Source organism: Schistocerca americana, chromosome X, assembly GCF_021461395.2.
Source record: "Schistocerca americana isolate TAMUIC-IGC-003095 chromosome X, iqSchAmer2.1, whole genome shotgun sequence".
In the NCBI taxonomy this organism is placed as follows: Eukaryota; Metazoa; Arthropoda; class Insecta; order Orthoptera; family Acrididae; genus Schistocerca; species Schistocerca americana.
Genome location: NC_060130.1, coordinates 229159317 through 229185595, shown reverse-complemented (window position 1 = coordinate 229185595; position 26279 = coordinate 229159317). Strand labels below are relative to the sequence as shown.

The 26279-nt window shown below is 38.5% G+C and overlaps 1 protein-coding gene across 1 annotated transcript in view; it reads right to left on the bottom strand.

The window, feature by feature from the left end:
* LOC124556447 (ATP-binding cassette sub-family G member 8) overlaps positions 1–26279 on the bottom strand; it is a 327261-nt gene that overhangs the window by 21154 nt on the left and 279828 nt on the right. The window contains exons 14-15 of the mRNA XM_047130396.1: positions 20746–20863; positions 1659–1933 (exon numbers count right to left, since the gene is read on the bottom strand). Coding sequence (XP_046986352.1) covers positions 1659–1933; positions 20746–20863 — 393 coding nt within the window. The remainder of the gene's footprint in view (positions 1–1658; positions 1934–20745; positions 20864–26279) is intronic.

Below are 26279 nucleotides of genomic sequence, written 5' to 3'. Positions count from 1 at the left end.
CGGTCATACCAATCACCAATTACTTCTGGTGTTGTGATGGTCATCATTAACTCTGTGATGGAGCAGGATTAGTCTTTTCACTCATTTAAAATAAGAAATGAAAGCAATGAGCAATGCACAATACAAAGCATTCAGTAATTGCTACTGTGCAATTGCTTCCTGAGATCGTCAGTGTCGTAAACAAGATAGTTCATACCCAACTTCTACCATTATTTGATGCAACCACAGTTCAAAACAGCTACCACCAAACACTGCAACATGAAAGTGCCCAAAGTGTCCATATTATATCAACTATTGAACTTTAGCTAGCAGACAAATGTTCACAGTTCTTTGTTTGAAGATGTTAGGTCTCACGGCTGAGTCCTGTGTTTCATTACATAGTGTCTATCTTACAGAGACCATTCAACCAGCCACAACTGATGTGTCACCAGAGCATTGAGCACACCAATACGTCATTGTGTGGTGCAATTTTTATTTTGTAAACATGTTCTTGTGCACATTATCTTTTCAAATTGGGTGTTGCCAGATGATGTGCAGTACCAGTAACTGAAATTGGTTATATTTTTGAAATAGTAAAGCTATTTCAAACTACCTCTGAAAAAACAGTTCATCTGGATACAAATCACAATGAAATAGCATTTACTGGGTAATTTTGCATTTTCGCATTTTGAGGCAGAATTTGCATCTATATTTGCATTTATTGCAAATGCAAATTTTTCAGATCCCTACAGATTAAACATTATGTTTTTGCTATTCGCCTCCATTATCATAAATGAATATTTAGTAATATTTCCACTCATTTGAATTATGCAAAGGAATTTTGCTGTCAAAATCCAGGATGAAAGGTGCATAAACCTTTTCTAACAACATCAGTGCAAAGACTTAAAAACAAACTAACTAATCTGTGTGTAAAATAATGGAAGTGTTTCAATGGTGAATTGTATAACAATATAAAGAGACAAACTCGTTGAGTAAAGATAACTAAAGATTAAAGGTAATTCCCACACCATGGGACAAAAGCACTCAGTGAATACACATACAGCTAATAGTTATTAAAAATACAGTTTTCTGGATTCAAGGATGATGAAAACTGACCTGCTTGCAGCCATAATTGTAACCAAAGTAGTAATAATAACATTAATTTATATGTGAATCCTTTCCAACTATGCTCCAAAATGTAATGAGTAAAACTAAGAGAAAGTTGTGTAAAGATTCATCTTGCCTGAAGCATTCAGCTATCTTTAACCTTGTCTGCATTTATTGTATTACATTTGTACTCATTCTACCATCTGTTTCAATAGTTTTAAACAAGACATGCCACATTCAGTGTGGCTTCTTCACTGTAACTCATATGAATTTTGCCTGCACTTTGAGATAAGTATGTCATCTATACCAAAACATTCTAATTATAGTTGCTTTGGCAATAACTTTAATAAATACAGGTACAGAAATTGCACAGATCACCAGCAGCCATACATCAACATGACAACACTGAATTTTCTTGTTCATGCCTATGCAACATCAAATAAAACTCAATCTTATATTATATGAGACACTGGAAAACAAACTGAAAGTATGAATTAGTGATTCAGTGGTTTGATAATTCAAGAACCAAAATGAATCTGCCGAATGCTAAAAAGAAAATCACAACTCCTTACTGGGCGGTTATGACAGGTGGCAGTTGCAGCTGCTAGTACTTGAGGTTGGTACTGACGGTGCAACAGTGGTGGCAACAAGAGATGAGCAGGTGACACTGCAGCTACCCATCGACACCATTCTCCCATATCTGCAGGGTGGAGAAGTAACCCTGAGGCCAGAGATAGTACAAGGCCAACAAGGCCCACCAAAAGGGAACTTACAGACCACACACGAACTGCTAGTGCCACTACTGTCGCCATTGTCTGCAGGGCAAGGAGTTGCAGCAACATGTAGCCTGAAAGCATACACAACATAATTATATTCACTGCATAGTGTGGCCATTTATATTATATTTCTTAAAAGAGCACAAAACTATTCATATCATAGGAATAATTTATTTTAAAGATTCTGAAAAGTAGTTTCATATTTAAAAAATTGCTACTCTTAAAATGGGATTGAACTTTTTTCTCTACATTCTGTGTGTTATTCCTATTTCTTTTCTTTCTTTATTTTTGCTATATATCATATACACTGATAGTGATCACACATGTTTCACAGTTAGGAAAGTTAGATTGCATGAAAACTATTGCAATGGATTTGGAATTGGTGACACAGGGGCAGAAGGGGAAAGGTGTCCACAACACCACTGATCCTGTATCAGAACATTCACACCTTCTTCTGGCAGATGCAGTCATAATTGTGGCAGTAAGTTTCATGACAGACAATGATGACTATTGAGAAAGGAAGCTCAGGAAACCCATTTGATTTGACATGGCTTAGTCACTGAGAAGCTTTCATCCATTTACACTTGCTGTTTTACTTTTAGAACTGTCCTTCAGAAAATATTTCTGTTGTCAATTACTTATTATTATTATTATTATTATTTTTTAATGTTGTAAATTATGAATTTTGTGTTGTAATACTAATTACAACCATCATGTGTGTTTCATGTTATATACACTAATGGAAAAAAAATCACAACACCAAAGGGGAATTGTGCGACATAAACAAAAGTTGGTAAATGTGTTTCTGCATCTTAAATATGATGTCTATTCCAATTTTACGCCATTCACATTAGACTACTGCTAGTAATGTCACTATTAGGATACAAATCAAGTTTTCTTCAAATACACACTGTAACAGTCATGAGCATTAGTTACCTTTGAGATTGTACATGGTGAGTTGATGTCAGTCAAAAATGCCTTTAAAGCAGCAAAGATGACATTATAAACACCCCACTGAGTTTGAAGGAGGTCATGTAATATGGCTATAAGAATGTGGATATCCCTACTGTGGAACTGTAGAAAGACTGGGCAGAAATGTAGCCACTGTACATGATTGCTGGCAGTGGTGGTCATGAGAATGTACAGTCGCAAGATGACTGGGCTCTAGATGGCCTCATGTCACTACTGAGAGAGAAGATCATCATGTTTGTCATATGGCTCTGGTGCCTCATACTGCATCTGCAGCACCAATCTGAGCAACAGTTGGCATCACAGTGATACAATAAACTGTTACAAATCAGTTACTTCAAGGACAGCTCTGAGCTAGATACCTTGTAGCAGGCATTCCACCAACCACTGCCATTTGTGACTTCAGTGGTATAAAGCGAGTGCTCGTTGAAGGGCAGGATGGAGGTCTGTTGTGTTTTATGATGAAAACTGGTTCTGCCTCAGTGCCAGTGATGGCTGTGTGTTGGTTAGGAGGAGGCCAATTGAAGGCCTCCAACCAACCTGTATATGTGCTACACACACTGGGCCTACACCTAGAATTATTGTCTGGGGTGAAATTTCGTATGACAGCAGGAGCACTTTTGTGGTTATACCCTGACTGCAAATTTGTATGTCAATCTGGTAATTCAACTTGTTGAGCAGCCATTCATGAAGAGCATTCCAGCGGTTGTTTTCCAACACGATAACAGAACATATGGAACATCATCAGATGACGACTCCAGTGTTATCCACAAACAGCATTAACCATCTCTGTATTGACTGATCAAGTGCAACAGGTATGAAACTCTATCCCACAAACTGACATCCAACACCTGTACAACACAATGCATGCACATTTGTACACTAGCATTCAATATTCTGGCAGTTACACCTGTCATTAGTGTACCAGCATTTCATATTTGCAATTGCTTATCTTGCACTACACTTTTTTTACATCAGTGTATTACCTTCACAAGTGTATTACCCTTCACGTATTAGTGCACACTTGTTATTTGACTCTGAAATCTGTCCTTATGCTGAGACACGTTTCATCAAAATTGATCATCTGTGATAGAGACTGGGCAGTTAATTATAAATGTAAATACAAAAATTAATGAAGAAACTTCTTTTAAAAATATATAACTAGGGTAAGTTAATTACACAGTGGTTGGCTCTTGCACAGTCATTGATACCTAGGTTACATTTTTCCTTGTGATAAGTTTTTTAACATTTTCTGCTTGAACATGTATAATTACATGCATAAGAAAGTTAGGGTATTCACATATATGTTATTTATGCACAAAACTTTGCACTGCAGAAACAGGGAAAGTCATGAACGACATCTGTGTGCAATATTTACAATTAGATTTAAGGATGTTTATCAGTATATTTCTGAGCACATTTATGTCAATTGCATGTTATTTGTGCATTTCATAGAACTGACATGAATTTGCCATGTTACATCTGCACTTCCCCTCATGAGCCATGGACCTTGCCAAAGTTGTGTGGTATGAGTTCCTCAACAATACAAACACCTGAATCATAGGTGCACCCTATTTGTGGAGACGCCAGGAAAAACATGTGGTTCCTGAAGAGTGGCAGCAGCCTTTTCAGTAGATGCAGGGGCAACAGTCTGGATGAGTGACTGATCTGGCCTCGCAATGTTAGCTAACGTGGACTTGTGCTGCTGGTACTGTGAATGACTGAAAGCAAGGGGACACTACAGCCATTATTTTTCCACCAGGCATGCAACTTTTCTTAAGGTTAAATGATTATGGCATCCTCCTTAGTAAAATATTCTGGAGGTAAAATAGTGCCCCATTCAGATCTCTGGGCGAGGATTACTCAGGAGGGTATCATCTTCAGGAAAAGCAAAACTGTCATTCAAGGTTGGAGCATAGAATGTTAGATCACTTAATCGGGTAGGGAGGTTAGAGATTTAAAAAGAGAAATGGATAGATTGAATTTGGATATAGTGGGATTGGTGAAGTGTAGAGGCAGGAAAAACAGGACTTCTGGTCAGGTCAGTACAGGGTTGTTAATACAGACTCAAATAGGATTAATGTAGAAATACGTCTAATAATAAATAACAAAATAGGAATGCAGGTAAGTTACTATGAACAAATGAATGAATTATCATAGCCAAAATGGACATGATGCCAACACCCACCCAGCAGTTCAAGTTTATATGCCAACCAGCTCCACAAATGATGAAGAAATTGAAAGAATGTATGAAGAGATAAAAGAAATTATTTAGATGGTTAAAGGAGAGGAATATATAACTGTGATGGTGGACTGGAATTCAACAGTAGGAGAAGGAAGTGATGGAAAAATAACAGAAAAATACAGATTGTGATGAAAAGAATGAAAAAGGATTTTGGGTGGTAGAATTTTGCACAAAGATAATTTAATCTCACTAACGCCTGGTTTAAGAACCATGTGAGAAGGTTGTACTCTTTGAAGATGCTTGGAGACACTGGAAGCTTTGAGACTTCTTATATAGTGGTATGATAGTGGTAAGGCAGAGATATTGAAACAAAATTTTCAAGAGTAAGACATTCCCAAGGGCAGATGTAAACTCTGACCATAATTTATTGGTTAATTAAGGAAATTAAGGAGACGGGAGATCGATAAGCTGAAAGAACCAGAGATTATTGAGAGTTTTAGAGTGAGCATTACAAAATGTTTGAGTGTAATGAGAGAAAGGAATACAGTAGAAGACAAATGAACAGTTTTGAGAGATGACATAGTGAAGGCAGCACAGGACCATTAATGAATTTAATTGATGAAAGCAGAGAATATAAAAATAGGGCAAATAAAGCTGTTGAAATGGACTACAGAAGTATAAAAAATGAGACTGATAGAAAGTGAAAAATGGCTAAACAGGAATGGCTAGAGAGCAAATACAAGGCTGTAGAACCATGTATAAGGAGGAAAGGTAGATAGCCCCTACAGAAAGATTAAAGAGATTCTGGAGAAAAGAGAAGCAACTGTAAGAATATCAAGAGCTCAGATGGCAAGACACTGCTAAGCAAAGCAGAAAAGTGTTAAGGAATATATAGAGGGGCTCTACAAGGGAAATTAGCTTGAAGACATCATTATAGAAAGGGAAGAGAAAGTAGATGAAGATGAGTTGGGAGATATGATCTGTGGAAATAAATTGGCAGAGCACTGAAAGATCTAGGTCAAAGCAAGGCCCTGCAGTAGATGACATTCCATCAGAATTGTTGAAATCCTTGGAAGAGCCAACCATGACAGAACTATTTCACCTAATTTGCAAGATATGAGGCAGGCAAAATACTGTCTTACTTCAAGAATGGTGTAATAATTCCAGTTCCAAAGAAAGCAGGTGCTGACAGGTGTGAATATTCCCACACTATCAGTTTAATAAATAGCATTTTATGAAAAGGATAGATTGCTACTCACCATATAGAGGAGATGAGTTGGAGACAGGCATGACAAAAAGACTGCTAAACATGTGAGCTGTTAGCCAAAAGGCATTCTTCTGAAGTAGACAAAAATTACACACACACACACACACACACACACACACACACACACACACACACTCAAGCACAGCTCACATACACATGACCACTGTCTCTGACAGTTAGCAAGTGACACACACACACAAGTACAACTCACATACACATGACCACTGTTTCTGACACTTAACAAGTGACAATTGCAAAACATTTACACAAAGTAGTTACAGAAGAATTGGTAGAAACCAACCAAGGGGAGGATCAGTTTACATTCCATATAAATATATAAATGCTGGAATATTAAAAAGGAAAAAACTCCCTAACATTCTGCAGGAGATTAGGAAGCATTTTTCCTCTTTAATATTATTATCATGTTCTATCAAGCAAATGGCAAATTTGGTTAATGTTAAATGCAGGAACACATGAGGCAATACTGACCTTACAACTTATCTTACAAGATAGGTTAAGGAAAGGTAATTTTTATTTTCTCATTTTCTCATACTAATTGAGGGTGTAGTGCAAACTGTATCACACACGGCCCAGGCAATATTTGAACATATATACAACTGATTCACAAGAAACAGTTTAAATTTCAATCTCAAAAAGACTCAGACTTTTCAGTTTTGAACAAACCGAAATTACTTGCTGGTACCAGCAATAAACATTAATGGTGATACACTCAATGAACAAATGAAGAAGTATTGTTAAATTTGGGAGTTCCAACAACAAAGAAAAATAAAATGAAGTTAACATGTAAATGAAGTAATCAAAAGTTTCCAATGCAGCTCATTCATTTTGCAAATTTTCATGCCCTGTTGGCTTACAAAATTATTTTCTATGGTGAGTCAGCTTACGTAAGGAAAGTATTCATTCAGTAAGGGTTAACAATAATAATACTGCTGAACATTAGAAATGCAACACTTGGAAGTACATAAAATAATGACATTTCACTTATGTTGTGTATCCAGTATATAAGGAAGAATACATGATTATACTTGTTAGGGATTTGGGGGTATACAGGGTGCAACATGTAGTACACAGAGCTGCCAGCTGGTCATTGTGTCTGGTTTTGGATGACAGACACAGGACCATCATTCCGTGCCATTTCTCATCTACGCCAGAGTTCACGGGTCAGAGTGGCGGGCAAGTGGTGGCATGCTGTTCTCTTGGCAACCCATGACCAGAAGTTTTCAATGGTTGCTGTGCCTGTATGATAACAAAGAATCAAATCTCACAGTGTTTGTTCTTCTTGGATTCTCCATACATGGATAGAAACTTTGTGATGCTGTATGTGTATGACAGACTTGTCCAGAAAGGTAACACAATACCAGTCCTACGCCCAGTGTTGTTTTAGGGTGCACCACAGTTGACCTGCTTCTCTCTGCTGCAGTGTCATGGGATGCTGCAACACTGGTAACCATGGTGACAGTCCATAATGTTCCAGAGCACTTCCCACTCTTCATGTGGATATTCGTCTTGTGGCAAACATGCCCATTTCCAGAAATAAGGTAGGTAATGGGGCTCCACTGTTTTCAATGGCCAAGTGAACAGTACGTCTGTCTCCTCTGGTGCTAATAAGATGAGACTGCTGATGTTCTGCAGGGGATTAAGTATGACCTTCCTGAAACCACAGATTCCATATTCTCGTGACAGTCTTATGATCCTGCACAATGTGAGCAGCAGTATCACGGAATAATAAACCGTAGTCTCAGCAGGCCACAGCCCCGCCACTGTTGAATTCTGACATCTGCTGGTAGACATTTCTCCTTCTAGGGTGAGGCATAAAACTGTCTCCTCACAAATTACCAACACTCAAACATGATCTCTGAATGAGAAACTGTTATCTAAGTTATCCTTACATATGGAATGTAGGTGGCATTACTCATGCCTACTTTGTGTGGCTGCACTGAAATGCTAATTGTTTATCTATTTGAGCATGTAGCACACTTAATACCAAATTGATGGTCATAACTGTCTTCGAGGTGTTGCAATTTTTATTGCCAGTGGTGCACACATTTTGCAGTGGTCTCCCTCAAGATCTTGGAATTTTCCCTCACTTTCCAATGGATTTACTCCTTAATGGTATTTGTTGTTAATAATGTAAGTCAGCCCAACTCGAACAGTGTGTTATGCAACCACAATATGGGGTTTAAAAATAATTTCTGTGTAGACTTCACCTCCTTTTACATGGTTCACAGTTGGGTTCTGTATTTTGGTGAAAAAGTTTATAAAAAATCCTCATCTGATATAAAGCAAGAAATTGCTAATCTCTATCAACTTAGAAGAAAATTACCTTTTTAGCCCCTCTTGAAAATCATCTGAAGCTCTATATTTAAGGATTAACGATTCTTACTATGTGAATGACAAATAGTGCTGTTCATAATAAAAAGGCATCTGATGTTATTGATCATAAATAACAGATCATGATAAATATCAATGTGGTCTTGTAGGTATTACACTAGCAGCTGTATGAGATAAATAACAGCTCTTCACTGTAACTTGAGGAAGCAACCACTTCCTTCCAAAGTATCAGCATCTCTCTTCCAAATTAGCAGCATTTCTGATAAAATCTATATTGTAAATTTAGCTTGAGTAAGAACAAATAAGTGTATAGCAGCTTAATGACAGTTAATTGTTACTGCAGTTCCTTACAGCTGCATCACTTTGGTAATGTACCCCTTGATTCATTCTATATCCTTGAAGGTATTCCCTTATGATGACAGCCACACAACATGATGGATTGATGGATGAATGGATGAATGAATAATTAAACTTTTGTGCATAATTGAAGAGGCACAGAGCAGTTGACAGGCATGTAGGATAGATTATAAACTGATTAGCTTTCAGAACAGGTCAAAAGCTAAACAACTTATTGTTCTTTCTATTTCCCTGTCCATTGTCAGTGTTTCTTCTACTTCATGACAGAACCTTATTCAAAACTGTATTTTCTGTCAATGCTTAGCACTTCATTATTCTTAGTATAATGCTGCACACCTGCAGTGTTTTTGAGTTCAGGAATTGTATGTGTGTTACAACATAGTTCCTACAAAATGAACCTAAATGAATGGGAACTTTTTAATGCTGCAGAATACAGGATTTTTAAAAAAATCACATTGCTCAGGCTCTAGAGGAGTATATGGAGCAAGCAAGCAAGCAATCAAGGACAGAAATCAAACAATGAACTGCAATAGGATTTATATAAAGTTAAGAAAATATTACTAGTATGGAAGACAACTGAAAACTAGGACACTGAGATGACAGGGAAAAGAGAAATCATTGTCTCAGATGACAAAGCACAATCAATGGGTAGAAGGGGAAAATATGAATAATGAAAGACAAGAGACGAGTGGGAAGAATGAGAAAAAGAGAAGGTGAAAGGGATAAAGATTTGGCAACAAGAAAGTAAGTTAAGAGTAACTACATTAGTGGTTTGGTGAAAAACAAATAAACTGTCAATCCTAAATCAAGGAATGAACATAACATGGATTTTTATAACACTGTGGAAGCAATGAAATAAGTTAATTTACTAATCTGGTCTCCAGGAATGACAATAGAAAAATAATTATGTGCACTGTGTACTGAGAAAAATTTGCTTTCTTATAATATTTATGGAATGGCCACAAAGGAACTGATGAAAAACATGTTCTGAATGTACTTAATGATATCACTGTGCTATGTACACACTCACTGTGGTGTAACAGTTATGGTCACTGTTTGCCAACCTGCAGGTCATCAGTTCGATTCCCACCTTGAGTAATTATTTATCATTTAAGATTTGTAATTTCTGAAACATTTTGGGACTTATTAACTAACGGAATACTGGAATTTACTAGGTCATATTTGAGACTCAGTTTCAGATTCTATGGAGACATGTACATTGGATAAAAAATCAGGCACCCCTAAGAAGCAGCACAGTAATACCATGCTAACACTGCCTCCAGCCTTCACAATGGCCTCAATTCGGCAAGGAAGAGAGTCAATAAGTTACTTCAGGTGAGCCATAACCAGCTGAAGCTGATAATGAAGCCCATAGAACTACAAAAAATGCAAGAATGTTGATTTCTGCACTTCACCCGCTCTTCCAAATAGTCCTAGAAATTTTTTTGTGGAATTAAGAAGGGATGATTTAGTAGGCCTGTTGAGGTGCAATAGGGTGCTTGAGCATTTGTCAAAACAAGAATAATTGTGTGCAGTTCTATGACCATGGCTCTTGTCATCTTGGAAGATGGGGGTCTCCACAGTATATTCATCATGCAGATCTACATCCACATTTACATACATAATGCACATGCCACTGTACAGACATGGCATAGGGTACCTCATACCACTACTAGTCATTTCCTTTCATGTTCCACTCACAAATAAAGTGAGGGAAAAATGACTATCTATATGCCTCTGTATGAGCCCTAATTTCTCTTTGTCTTATCTTCATGGTCCTTACCCAAAATGTACATTAGTGGCAATAGAATCATTCTGCAGCCAGTTTCAAATGCCAGTTCTCTAAATTTTCTCAATAGTGTTCCAAAAATAGAAAGCTTTATCTTCCCTCCGGGGATTTCCATTTGAGTCCATGAAGAATCTCTGTAACACTCGCATGATGATCGAACCTACCAGTAACACATCTAGCAGCACATTTCTCAACTGCTTCAATGTCATCCTTCATTTCAATCAGGTGGGGATTCCAACAACTTGAGAACTAGTCTTCTATACGTTTACTCTTTCACAGATGAACCACACTTCTCTAAAATTCACACAACACACCTTAAGTCTACCATTCACCTTCGTTACTACAATCCTTACATGCTCATTCCATTTCATGTTGCTTTTCAACATTTACACCTACATGTTTAATCAATGTGAGTGTGTCAAGCAGCACACTACCAATGCTGCTTTTGAACACTATTGATTGTTTTTCCTACTCAACTGTATTAACTTATATTTTTCCACATTCACAGTTAGCTGCCATTCATCAAACCAACTAGAAATCTTGTCTAAGTCATCTTGTATTCTCCTACAGTCACTCAATGATGACAATTTCCCATATACCACAGCATCATCGGCAACATTCAGAGAAAGTCTATGGTCAGTTGTATATAAATGCGCAAATCATGCGATACTAGTTGGCGGTGATTTTAACCTACGGAGTCTATACTGGGACACATATGGATTCATTGCAGGGGGTACAAATAGACAGTCTTGTGAAGTACTTTTGAACATGTTTTCTGAAAACTGTCTTTAGCAGCTAGTTTGGCAGCCGACACACAATGGAAATACCTTTAACCTTATTGCTACAAACAGGCCAGATTTTATGGATAGCACCAGTACTGAGACAGGGATTAATGATCATGTTGTCATCATAGTGACTATGGTTATGAAAATTAATAAATCAATCAAGGGGGCTAGGAGTGTGTTTCTGCCGAGAAACAGCAGATAAACAGTTGTTAGCATCTCACTTAGACAATCTACATCTACATCTACATCCATACTCCGCAAGCCACCTGACGGTGTGTGGCAGAGGGTACCTTGAGTACCTCTATCGGTTCTCCCTTCTATTCCAGTCTCGTATTGTTCGTGGAAAGAAAGATTGTCAGTATGCCTCTGTACGGGCTCTAATCTCTCTGATTTTATACTCATGGTCTCTTTGTGAGATATACGTAGGAGGGACCAATATACTGCTTGACTCCTCGGTGAACTAGAAACATCAACAAAAGCCCGTACCAAGCTACTGATCGTCTCTCTTGCAGAGTCTTCCACTGGAGTTTATCTATCACCTCTGTAATGCTTTCGCGATTATTAAATGATCCTATAACAAAGTGCACTGCTCTCCGTTGGACCTTCTCTATCTCTTCTATCAACCCTATCTGGTACGGATCCCACACTGGTGAGCAGTATTCAAGCAGTGGGCGAACAAGTGTACTGTAACCTACTTCCTTTGTTTTCAGACTGCATTTCCTTAGGATTCTTCCAATGAATCTCAGTCTGGCATCTGCTTTACCGACGATTAATTTTATATGGTCACTCCATTTTAAATCACTCCTAATGTCTACTCCCAGATAATTTATGGAATTAACTGCTTCCAGTTGCTGACCTGCAATATTGTAGCTAAATGATACAGGATCTTTTTTCTATGTATTTGCAGCACATTACACCTGTCTACATTGAGATTCAATTGCCATTCCATGCACCATACATCAATTCGTTGCAGATCCTTCATTTCAGTACAATTTTCCATTGTTACAACCTCTCAATATACTACAGCATCATCTGCAAAAAGCCTCAGTGTGCTTTCGATTTTATCCACAAGGTCATGTATATATATTTTGAATAGCAGCAGTCCTATGACACTCCCCTGCAGCATACCTGAAATCACGCTCACTTCGGAAGACTTCTCTCCATTGAGAATGACATGCTGCGTTCTGTTATCTAGGAACTCTTCAATCCAATCACACAATTGGTCTGATAGTCCATATGCTCTTACTTTGTTCATTAAATGACTGTGGGGAACTGTATCAAACACCTTACGGAAGTCAAGAAACATGGCATCTAACTGGGAACCCATGTCTATGGTCCTCTGAGTCTCGTGGACAAATAGCACGAGCTGGGTTTCACATGATCGTCTTTTTTGAAACCCATGCTGATTCCTACAGAGTAGATTTCTAGTCTCCAGAAAAGTCATTATACTTGAACACAATATGTGTTCCAAAATTCTACAACTGATCAACGTTAGAGATAAAGGTCTATAGTTCTGCAAATCTGTTTGTCGTCCCTTCTTGAAAACGGGGATGACCTGTGCCCTTTTCCAATCTTTTGGAACGCTACACTCTTCTAGACACCTACGGTACACTGCTGCAAGAAGGGTGCAAGTTCCTTCGCTTACTCTGTGTAAAATCGAACTGGTATCCTATCAGGTCCAGCGGACTTTCCTCTTTTGAGCAATTTTAATTGTTTTTCTATCCCTCTGTCATCTATTTTGATATGAACCATTTTGTCATCTGTTCGACAATCTAGAGAAGGAACTACAGTGCAGTCTTCCATTATGAAACAGCTTTGGAAAAAGACATTTAGTATTTCGGCCTTTTAGTCTGTCATCCTCTGTTTCAGTACCATTTTGGTCACAGGGTGTCTGGACATTTTGTTTTGATCCACCTATCGCTTTGACATAAGACCAAACTTTCTTACGATTTTCTGCCAAGTCAATACATGGAACTTGTTGAACGCCTCTCGCATAGCCCTCCTCACACTACATTTCGCTTTGTGTAATTTTTGCTCGTCTGCAAGGCTTTGGCTACGTTTATGTTTGGACTGATGACCATAGATGTTAAGTCCCATAGTGCTCAGAGCCATGTTTATGTTTGCTGTGAAGTTCCCTTTGCTTCCGTAGCAGTTTTCTAACTCGATTGTTGCACCACGGTGGCTCTTTTCCATCTCTTACAATCTTGCTTGGCACATACTCATCTAATGCATATTGTACATTGGTTGTGAACTTTGTCCACTGATCCTCAACACTATCTGTGCTTGAGATAAAACTTTTGTATTGAGCCATCAAGTACTCTGAAATTTGCTTTTTGTCACTTTTGCTAAACAGAAAAATCTTCCTACCTTTTTTAATATTTCTGTTTATGGCTGAAATCACCGGTGCTGTAACCACTTTATGATCGCTGATTCCCTGTTCTGCGTTAACTGTTTCAAATAGTTCAGGTCTGTTTGTCACCAGAAGGTCTAATATGTTATCGCCATGAGTCGGTTCTCTGTTTAACTGCAAACATAACTGTTTAACTGCATAACAGATAGTGCACTTAAAAAAATTTCACTGGATTCTTTGTCCCTGCCACCTGTTATAAACGTTTAAGTCTCCCAGTCTATATCTGGTAAATATGAACTGCAACCATTTAGTTCTAGAATGATGGACATAGAGGAATTATGGGCAAAGTTTAAACAGATTGTAAATTGTGCTCTGGACAAGTATGTGCCTTGTAAGTGAATTAAGGATGGAAAAGATTCACTATCATTTAATAATAAAATTCAGAAAATGTTGATGAAGCAAAGGCTGTTGAACTCTTGGTTCACTAGAGGACACGCAAATGATGACAGTCAAAGATTAGTGGAGATTCACACGTCTGTGAAAAGATCTATGCATGAAGCATACAACAGCTTCCACTGTCATACCTCGGCTAAAGATCTGTCAGTTAACCTGAAAAGATTCTGGTACTATGTACAGTCACTAAACAGGTCTAAGGCTTCCATGCAGTCACTCATTGATCAGTCTGGCTTGGCAGCAGAAGATAGCAAAACGAAGGCCAAAGTTTTAAATTCCATGTCTATCGTGGAAATCATTCACACAAGAGGATTGTACAAACATACTACCATTTGACCATTGCACAGAGTCCTGTATGGATGATATAGTAACAAGCATCCCTGGCATAGAGAAACAACTGAAAGAATTGAAAATAAGTAAGTCACCAGGGCTGGATGGAATCCAAATTTGGTTTTACAAAGAGTACTCTACGTCATTGGCTTCTTACTTAGTTTGCATTTATCACAAATCTCTCCACCAGCACAAAGAGCCAAGCAATTGGCAAAAAGCGCAGGTGAGTCCTGTATATAAGAAGGGTAAAACAACAGACCCACAAAATTACAGACCAATATCCTTAACGTTGGTTTGCTCAAGAATTCTAGAGCATATTCTGAGTTCTAATATAACAAATTGCCTAGAGACTGAAAAGCTCATGTCCAAAAATTAGCATGGCTTTAGAAAGTATTGCTTGTGCAAAACCCAGCTTGCTACTTTCTCACAGGATATACTGTAAACTGTGGATGAAAGGCAATAGACAGATTCCATACTACTGCTAGATTTCCAAAAACCATTCAATGACGGTATGATCATACGGAATAGGCTCAAAGACTTCTTAAGTAACAGAACCCAGTATGTTCTCCTCAACGGTGAGTGTTCATCAGGAACAGGAGTGACATCAGGGATGCCCCAGGGAAGTGTGATAGGACAGTTGATATTTTTTCTATATACATAAATGATCTGGCGGGCAGGATGGGCAGCAATCTGCTGTTGTTCACTAAAGATGCTGTGGAGTACAGGAAGGTGTTGAAGATTAGTGACTGTAGGATGATACAAGATGATCTAGACAAAATTTCTAGTTGGTGTGATGATCAGCAGGTGGCTCTAAATATAGAAAAATGTAAGTTAATACAGATGAGTAAGACAAGCAAACCCTTAATGTTCAGATACAGCATTAATACTATCCTGCTTGACACAGTCACACGTCATTTAAATATCTGGGCATAACGTTGTGAAGCAATATGAAATGGAGTGAGCATGTGAGAATTGTTGTAGGGAAGAAGAATGGCTGACTTTGGTTTATTGGGAGAATTTTAGGAAACTGTGGATCATCTGTAAAGGAGACTGCATGCAGGATGCTAGTGCAACCTATTCTTGAGTACTGCTTGAGTGTGTGGGATCCACACCAGGTCAGATTGAATGAAAACACTGAAGTAGTTCAGAGGCGAGCCGCTAGATTTGTTACCGGTAGGGTCGATCAGCATGAAAGTGTTACGGATATGCTTTGGGAGCTCAAGTGGGAATCCTTGGGGGGGAAGAAGACATTCATTTTGAAGGACACTACAGAGGATGTTTAGAAAACCGTCATTTGGAGCTGACTGCAGAACAATCCTACTGCTGCCAACATACATTTCGCATAGGGACCACAAAGATAAGATATGAGAAATTAGGGCTCATACAGACGCATATACACAGTCACTTTTCCCTTGCTCTATCTGTGAGTGGAACAGGAAAGGAATCAACTAGTAGTGTTACAGTGTACCTTCCACCACACACTGTGTGGTGGCTTGAGGAGTATGTATGTAGATGTAGATGTAGAAACAGCTGCAGATTGCTGATCATCCTGTCTATCAGATCAATTATGTATGTAGAGAATAAGAATGGTCCAGTCACATTTTCATGCAGCACTCATATGACACCCTTGTGTCTGATTAATACTCACTGTCCAGAACAGCATACTTGGTTCTAAAACTTTGTCACCAAAAAAGATCAAAATAAGCATTCTGGTTCATATTTCCAGCATCCTGGATGAGTAGATCCAAGTCATGATATTACTAACACCCCAAAAAAACAACGAATCACCACAGATCTAAACTACCCCCTCCACACATAGCAGTTTAAATTTCTCACTGGGTTGTTAGTGCACTTGGTACCTTTCGTTACTTTAAAAATGCATAACAGAGACTCACATGAGCTCACTACATACAGCCAGTTAGTTACAGTCCAGTTTCTATGTTGTCTGGCCCATTGTAGATGTGCAGCTTTATGTGCTGCAGTTCCTGTCAGATTTAAAATTGAATTTCACTGACAAGGCATCTCCCTCTGGTCCTGCCTTTTTGCAACAACTATTATTTCACCTTATTACATGGATGCAAGTGGAATACTACTGCTTGCAGACATGGTGGACAGTCAGTGTTCATATACCAAGAAACTGGATGCCTTCATTCATGGTACTGCCACAGACACATCTAAATGTGACAGCTCCTTTCCACCATTCTGTCATGTCTCCAAAGTGACCCATCTGATTGCGATGATTCCATACAAAATACACACACATCACTATGCCGCCATGACTTATGTCAGCAGGGATGGGTCACATCATTGCCTGGTATGAATTCCACACCAGCCGGGGTGGCCGAGCGGTTCTAGGTGCTACAGTCTGGAACTGCGCGACCACTGCGGTCGCAGGTTCGAATCCTGCCTCGGGCATGGATGTCCTTAGGTTAGTTAGGTTTAAGTAGTTCTAAGTTCTAGGGGACTGATGACCTCAGAAGTTAAGTCCCATAGTGCTCAGAGCCATTTTTTTATGAATTCCACACCAACTACAGTGCTCAAATTTGTCCAGTGTCCTCTTTTAAGGGGGCAACTAATAGTTTGCCTGGTGATATTAGTTTGTTGGAGATGCTAGGTATTTCGGTCACTGAAATCACTCTGAGGTGCCAAGTCAAGGGATACCTCCTCCAGTGTAGTGCAGCAACTCGACGTGGCATGGACTCGACATGGCATGGACTCAACAAGTCATTGGAAGTCCCTCCAGAAATACAGAGCCATGCTGCCTCTATAGCCATCTGTAATTCTGAAAGTGTTGCTGGTGCAGGATATTGTCCATGAACTGACCTCTTGATTACGTTCCACAAATGTTTGATATGATTCGTGTCGAGCAATGTGGGTACCCAAATCATTTGCTCAAATTGTCCAGAATGTTCTTCAAACCAGTTGCAAACAATTGTGGCCTGGTGGCATGGCACATTGTCATCCATAAAAATTGTATCATTATTTGGGAACATGAAGTCCATAAATGGCTGCAAATGGTCTGCATAACCATTTTCGTTTTCCAGTCATCTGGGGTCCAACCGATATGGTCACAAGCCCAGAAGAGGCACTGTAGGTGATGTTGTGCTGTTAGCAAAGGCCTTTGTATCAGTCGTCTGCTGCAAGTGCCCGTTAATGCCAAATTTTGCTGCAATGAGCTAATGGATTCATTCGTCATAACTCCCACATTGATTTCTGTTGTTATTTCACACATTGTTGCTTATCTGCTAGCCTGTTAGCGCTGACAATCCTACGCACATGTCACTGCTTTTGGTCATTAAGTGAAGGGAATCAGCCACTGCATTGTCTGTGGTGAGAGGTACGGCTTGAAATTTGGTGTTCTAGGCACATTCTTCACACTGTGGATCTCTGAATATTGAATTCTCTAATAATTTCTGAAGTGAAATGTCTCATGCATATAGCTCCATCCACTATTCCACATCCAAGATCTGTTAATTCCCATCATGTAGCCATAATCATGTTGAAAACCTTTCCACATGATTCGCCTGGGTACAAATGATGACTTTGACAATGCAGTGCCATTTTAAACCTCATGTACATGATACTACCACCATCTGTGTATGTGCATATTGCTAACACATTACTTTTGTCACCCCAGTGTATGGTATTGTAGTGGACAGAGATGTGGACTTGTAGTATCAAATGTCATGGGTTCATGTACCGCTTCCTAGTGAGTTTTTTGATTCACCTTTGCACTTTGTAAAAAATTTTGGGACTTTCTTGTTACTTTAACAGAATTCTCTCTCTCTCTCTCTCTCTCTCTCTCTCTCTCTCTCTCTCTCAGCAGTGACTATATTCCATTAAGTGGATATGCTAGAAAATATGGGTGCACAAATTGCAAGAGCATTTTCTACGTCATTGTCTGAGTTGATGGCAAATCAGTACTTATTTATTCATCCAAAAATCACCATAACAGTACAAGAAATCACTGCTTCCTTGAGCTCTGCTCTGAACACACACAAACCATTTAATATCTCAAGTTCAGAACTGAAAAGCTGAAAACTATTAAGCATGCAGTGGTGCTAACATGCACAGCATTAAGGGTCTCTCCAAAATGCATTTTCTAGTATGATTTGGTGTAATAAAGTGTCGAGAAAAGTGACATTGTCAGATAAATATGCTACCTATAGATTTTATCTTGACGTTAACTTTTTGTATTATTCTAGTCGTCAATTATGAAATGGATACCAAGTCACGGGATACCTCCTCCAGTGTAGTGCAGCAACTCGACGTAGCATGGACTCGACATGGCATGGACTCAACAAGACATTGGAAGTCCCTCCAGAAATACAGAGCCATGCTGCCTCTATAGCCATCTGTAATTCTGAAAGTGTTGCTGGTGCAGGATATTGTTCATGAACTGCCCTCTTGATTATGTTCCACAAATGTTTGATATGATTCGTGTCGAGCAATCTGGGTACCCAAATCATTTGCTCAAATTGTCCAGAATGTTCTTCAAACCAGTTGCAAACAACTGTGGCCTGGTGGCATGGCACATTGTCATCCATAAAAATTGTAATATTGTTTGGGAACATGAAGTCCATAAATGGCTGCAAATGGTCTGCATAGCCATTTTCGTTTTCCAGTCATCTGGGGTTCAACCGATATGGTCACAAGCCCAGAAGAGGCACTGTAGGTGATGTTGTGCTGTTAGCAAAGGCCTTCGTATCAGTCGTCTGCTGCAAGTGCCCGTTAATGCCAAATTTTGCTGCAATGAGCTAATGGATTCATTCGTCATAACTCCCACATTGATTTCTGTTGTTATTTCACACATTGTTACTTATCTGTTAGCCTGTTAGCGCTGACAATCTTACGCACATGTCACTGCTTTTGGTCATTAAGTGAAGGGAATCAGCCACTGCATTGTCTGTGGTGAGAGGTACTGCTTGAAATTTGGTGTTCTAGGCACATTCTTCACACTGTGGATCTCTGAATATTGAATTCTCTAATAATTTCTGAAGTGAAATGTCTCATGCATATAGCTCCATCCACTATTCCACATCCAAGATCTGTTAATTCCCATCATGTAGCCATAATCATGTTGAAAACCTTTCCACATGATTCGCCTGGGTACAAATGATGACTTTGACAATGCAGTGCCATTTTAAACCTCATGTACATGATACTACCACCATCTGTGTATGTGCATATTGCTAACACATTACTTTTGTCACCCCAGTGTATGGTATTGTAGTGGACAGAGATGTGGACTTGTAGTATCAAATGTCATGGGTTCATGTACCGCTTCCTAGTGAGTTTTTTGATTCACCTTTGCACTTTGTAAAAAATTTTGGGAATTTCTTGTTACTTTAACAGAATTCTCTCTCTCTCTCTCTCTCTCTCTCTCTCTCTCTCTCTCTCTCTCTCAGCAGTGACTATATTCCATTAAGTGGATATGCTAGAAAATATGGGTGCACAAATTGCAAGAGCATTTTCTACGTCATTGTCTGAGTTGATGGCAAATCAGTACTTATTTATTCATCCAAAAATCACCATAACAGTACAAGACATCACTGCTTCCTTGAGCTCTGTACTGAACACACACAAACCATTTAATATCTCAAGTTCAGAACTGGAAAGCTGAAAACCATTAAGCATGCAGTGGTGCTAACATGCACAGCATTAAGGGTCTCTCCAAAATGCATTTTCTAGTATGATTTGGTGTAATAAAGTGTCGAGAAAAGTGACATTGTCAGATAAATATGCTACCTATAGATTTTATCTTGACATTAACTTTTTCTATTATTCTAGTCGTGAATTATGAAATTGAAAAAAGATGAAATGAATACTGCTAGTGCATGATAGTGTCACTCCCACACCTGAAACAGACAGTCAGACAGACAGCAGACAGACAGATTCACAGACTGATTTGCAGCATAGACCGAGGTGTAGGTTAGTTCCGATACGTAAATGTCGCAACCTTCCCCAGTATGGAAACCGTGAGCTGCCCCTGCTGTATGTTATCTTAATTGGTAACCAGTATTGAGTGAAGTGTGTTTCAACTTACCTAAATAAATGTAAAGGGTAGGTGTTTCATATGTCTGATCCTGTAGGCCACTCAGTAAGTATGCTGGAATTAGGTACGCAAGCCACACACATGCTGAAGCGGGAATGTTGTAAATGAACTGCCAAAAACCAACAAAAACACATTAATGCTTTCAGAATACATTTTTAAACAGAATTAAACAAAAATAATAACAAATTTCAGTTAAGGTTGTACATACCAGATTCACTAAAACACACACACACACACACACACACACACACACACAACAATATTCAGGACAAATGGTTATATTAATATAATAGCACTGATCTACAATTTAAAAATGTACATTATACAGCACAAAAAATTGCCTGAAATTTGGACTGAGCACGAAGTCAAGCAGGACTCAATCACATTACAACATTGTTCATGAAAGTATAGAATGCTGGTACTTGTGAGTTGGCTGAATGAGTTATATCTTCTTGATACTCAGCATGATACACACACTGCAAATATGTAGGAGAACCTGTGTCATCCAACTCGAGTGTTTGCAGACCTTGAAAAAGTACTTGTGATGAAATGGAGCCAATGATGGTACAGAGGCAAGAAATAATGTGGATTATGGTGAGACCAGCATTATGTCTTCATTGATCTTTCAGTCAACAGACTGAAATGTGGCCATTTACAAGTGATTATAAGCCTTGCGTCTTGACAGCAGCAAAACTCGTGTAAGAGATGTGGAAAAAATTAAGTGTTTTGATATTACAAATTATCCAACTATGGAATCACCAGTCATAGTTGTAATTTTTGCTCTGTATTTATTGTTCCCGCACACCATCAAAAATACTGAATTTCAGTATTGTACAGTAATTTTCAAAATTATTTTGCACAACTGCCTGCCTGTGCCCCCCATAATGAATCCATGGACATCCCAGTGTATATTTGGTAGGTTAAAGTCACCTCCAGCTAGTATTGCATGATTTGGGTATTTATGCACTATAGACTGTGGACTTTCTTTGAATTACTCTAGAACTATCACGGCAGAATTGGGGGGGCTGGTAAAAACATCCAACAATTAGCTTCATTTTACCTAGACCTGTTATACAAAACCAGATAATTTCACTGTCACATTCATCTTCGACCTCAAAAGAGACAATATTTTTGTCAACTACAATGAAAACTCCCCCTCCTATGGCCTCTAATCTGTTTTTCCAATACACGTTCCATGACTCGCCAAATATCTCAGAGCAATCCACATTGTGTTTCAGCCAGCTCTTGGTCCTGAAAATAATTTGAGTGTGAGAACCTTCCTGGACAGCAGTAAATTTGGGTACTCTATAATGAATACATTGACCATTTACTGACAAAATTTTGACAGTTGAAGTGTCTCTACTCTGATCATCCTCTGACTTCCCTTGCTGCATATCGACTGTTGAGTGTTCATCATAGTACCTCAAACTACCACCTAGCCTTAAAAAAAACCTCACATGCACTCCACAAGTACTATACAACCTGATTAACTGTTACCTTTCTGTTGTGCACCCTGACCTGTCAAGGGGAGTCCCAAAAATCCCCAACTGATAATGCAGGTCTAAAAATCTGCAGCCGAGATGGTCACAGAGTCAACGGATCCTTTTGTTGAGACCCTCCACTTGGCTCCAAACCAAAGGACCCCGATCAACTGAGGGAACAATGTTGCAAATTTCTAGCTCTGCTTGCAACCCACACATGACGGCAGCAGCCTTCGCTGCTTCCATCAGCTGCCTGTATGAACTGAGGATTGCCTCATAACCCATGTGCCAGGCATTGTTGGTGCCTAACTGAGCAACAACTTGCAGATGACTGCACCATGCATGCTTGATAGCTGCAGACCTGGAAGTATTAGTATGGAAATTCTCAGTAAAGAGAAAAATATAGTATACAAAAACTGTAAGGACATCGTACAGAGATGGGGAGAATATTTAAAAGAGCTATATTATACAGATCACAAACGTGAGGAAGTATCAACAATCATAATGGATAAAGTACAGAGCACAACAGCTGCAATGAAAAATGGGAAATGAATAGGTACAGATACAAAACCAGGAGAAATATTAAAATGTTTGAACCAAGAGGGCATAAGAGAAATACTGAGGTCATGTAATGAAGTATACGACTTTCTGACAATACTAATGATTCCAATACCAAAGAAACAAGCAACCAAGAAATGCAGTGAGCACAGTACAGTTAGCCTCATTTCACATGCAACCAAAGTGATGTTAAGTATCATTAATAAAAGCCTGGACCAGGTAATGGAGGAGATCCAGCTGAAGAGCAGTTTGGTTTTAGATGGAATACAGGCACAAGAGGTGCACTAGGACTCTTGCTAATTTTGGGAGAGAACAGTCTGAAGTTCAAATAGCTTACTGATTCAGGATTTTTTGAATAATCTCATTTTATAGTGAGTTAATCTTCTGTTAAAAGAAGCACATGTCAGAGCTAATTATGATACATGTACAACTCATCTGGATTTTCAAATTAATTTTAATCATGATAGTGAATTGTATATTTTAATGTTATGCCTTATCCTTCAAGAGCAATTGTCATATCAATAACTTTCTCATCCCTAAGTCAAAATCCTTATCCACTGGCATTAGCAGCCAATTAGTTTTCACACTCATCCACAGTATGCAGGTCTAACAACAGGAAGTTCTGGGGAAAAATCTAGCTGAATACCTATTATATCATTTTTAGCCAACGTAGGTTCATCATGAAGTAATTCACATACCTCACAAGCAGACAATCTGTGTTGTTGCTAGCATGTAAAGCATGGTATTTACACAGTTTACTGTACACTATTTTTTACACAATCTTGCAACAACAATCATCAATCACATAACAATGAAGTGCTTTATAGAGTCTAAAGCAATTAGCAGTGGCTGGCACTGGACCTAAGACAAAGACACAAAAGGATATAAATTCAACTAAATAACTAGGAATTACAATTATAAACACCTTAAATTGCAAAGAACACACATAAAATGTTGTGGGGAATGCAAATCAAAGTGTGCTTTTTATTGGCAGAACACTCAGAAGATGAAACATATCTACTAAAGGGACTGCCTACACTACACTTGTTCATCCTCTTTTGGAGTACTGCTGGGTGGCATGGGATCCTTACCATATAGGATTAACGGAGTACACTGAGAAAGTTCAGAAAGGGGCAGCATGTTTTGGATTATAGAGAAGTAGGAGGGAGAGTGTCATAGAAATCATTAAAACAAAGATGTTTTTCATTGTGGCAAGATCTTCTCATGAAATTTCAAACACCAACTTTCTCCTCCAAATGTGAAAAGATTTTGTTGATGTTGGGGGGGAGGGGGGGGGGGAGGAGGGGGAGGAGTTGAGTGAGAGAGGGTGAAGGATGGAAAATTATAGTATCTGGTTTCCAATATTTATTTGGTTATGGAGTAAATGTTTATTTTGTGTTAATGTTTTGTGTATAAGGAAATTTTCTTTGAAAGGGAGGAGGTGTCTGTCTTTACTGATTCTTACAATGTTGATACCTTTTTCAATAGCATTTGGTCTGCGGTATTCCTGTTTAAGATGGTATGCAAATGTTGAATGGTTTTACCGTATTTCAGTGCTCTGACATGTTCTTTATATTTTGTGTCAAATGTCCTGCCTGTCATCCCAATGTATATTTTTTCACAGTCTCTGCAACTAAGCTGATAGATTCCAGACTTTTGGTATCTGTCTGGTTTTGTATCGAGTTGTTTGTTTTGTAAGCAATGTTTATGCCTTGTATTTTGAATATATTACCTGTTTTACGTGTGAATTTGTTGTGGTAGGTCATTGTATGCCATTTTTTGTGGTTGTGCAGGTTGTATGTTTATTTATTTACAACATGCTTCATTACATCATTTGTAATGCTACATGTATGTACTGTGTGTGTGTTGGCAGTGTGTGTGTGTGTGTGTGTGTGTGTGTGTGTGTGTGTGTGAGGGGGGGGGGGGGTTGTAGTATAATGTTTGTGTTGTATGATGGTGATGATGATTACAGAAGCGAGAGGGTGAAACCCGGTGTCGGCACTTAGCCTACTCCTTGCGAATGGCACCAAGGGGGCTGCCAGGCTCAATGTCCCCATCCAACATGTCACTTCATGTGACACTGGAGAGAGGTTTGTATTTAAACCAAAACACTGGCACAAAAAAGCCTTGTGATCAGAAACTTTATGCCACCACCACTCCTCCCCTTTCTGTGTTAGATGTAAAAAATGCATAGTTCTGCAAAGCAGCATAAAGTTAGACCACAATTATCAGTGCATAATGAAGAAAGAAATCAAAGATGTGCTAGCAGATGGTTTTTTCCACCACCAGCATTCGAACTGAGGTTACCCCCTGGTCAAGTGCCCCATGCAAGTACGTGTCAGCAACCTCGGCCAAGGAGGCGGGTTGCAGGTTGTATGTGTTGGTATGGTTAGGTTAGGTTCTCTTTCATTATTTGTGTCTTTATTTTTTTGTTTAGTTTTTCTACTAGTGTTTCTTTGAGTCCAATTTTTTAATGCTATTTGTTTTATAATACCAGCTCTTCTTGGTAATCAGCAGTCTTTAAGGGGATAATTTTCAGTCATGTATCTGATTGCAGCTTCTTTCTGATTCTGTGGGTGGTTTGAGGTTGCATTTAAGATAGTATCTCTTCTTGTGGATTTTCTGTATATGTCTGAAATTTAAGTGTGTTTTCACATTCTATCATGAACTTTATGTACCAGTGTATAGTATTTACTCCTTTGTGTAGTACTTGTATTTTATTTTTAGGTTCATATATCATGCACATTATGTCACCTATGTATCTGTACCAATAGATGATGTTATAGCTTTTCTTTGTTATTATGTCCTCAAATATTAATTTTTGTATTATTTATGAAAATGTTGGCTAGTGTTCCTGAAAATAGGTGAACAAAAGGGCCTTTTCCATTCTTCACCATCTCCCACCCCCACCCCCCCTCCCCCCAAATTTACTGCTACTATGCACTTATGTCCACTCATCTCTGCCTCTCCCTCTCCCTCCCCCACCTACCCACCAAAAAAAGCAAATAAAAAATAAAACTTCATTACTATTCTTTCACTAGTCTTACACAGTATTTAAATACATAGTAACATAATTAAATAGATTAACACACAAGTAATGAACTACAGAGAGAGAAAAAAATATAGCTCAAATAAAAACTAGTGGCAATGTTGTCACCACTACAAAACACAATACATACTTAGAAATATAAAAATAAACTGTGAACAGTGAAGTATAAAACTGTCCTGTGTTAAATGTAAAAATTGCATAGTACTGCAAAGCAGTGTACAATTAGACCACAATTATCAGAGCATAATGAAGAAAGAAACCAAAGATGTGATAGAGGTGGCATTTCTTGATTTAGGCAAAAAACCAAGGAGAAATTACAATAAATAAAAACACAACACTTTGTTAATGAACTGTTTTTCGATCTAAAAAAAATCAAATTATACATATCTTTTAACACAGACTACTGATGATGCTTTACTTCAATAAAATGACACACA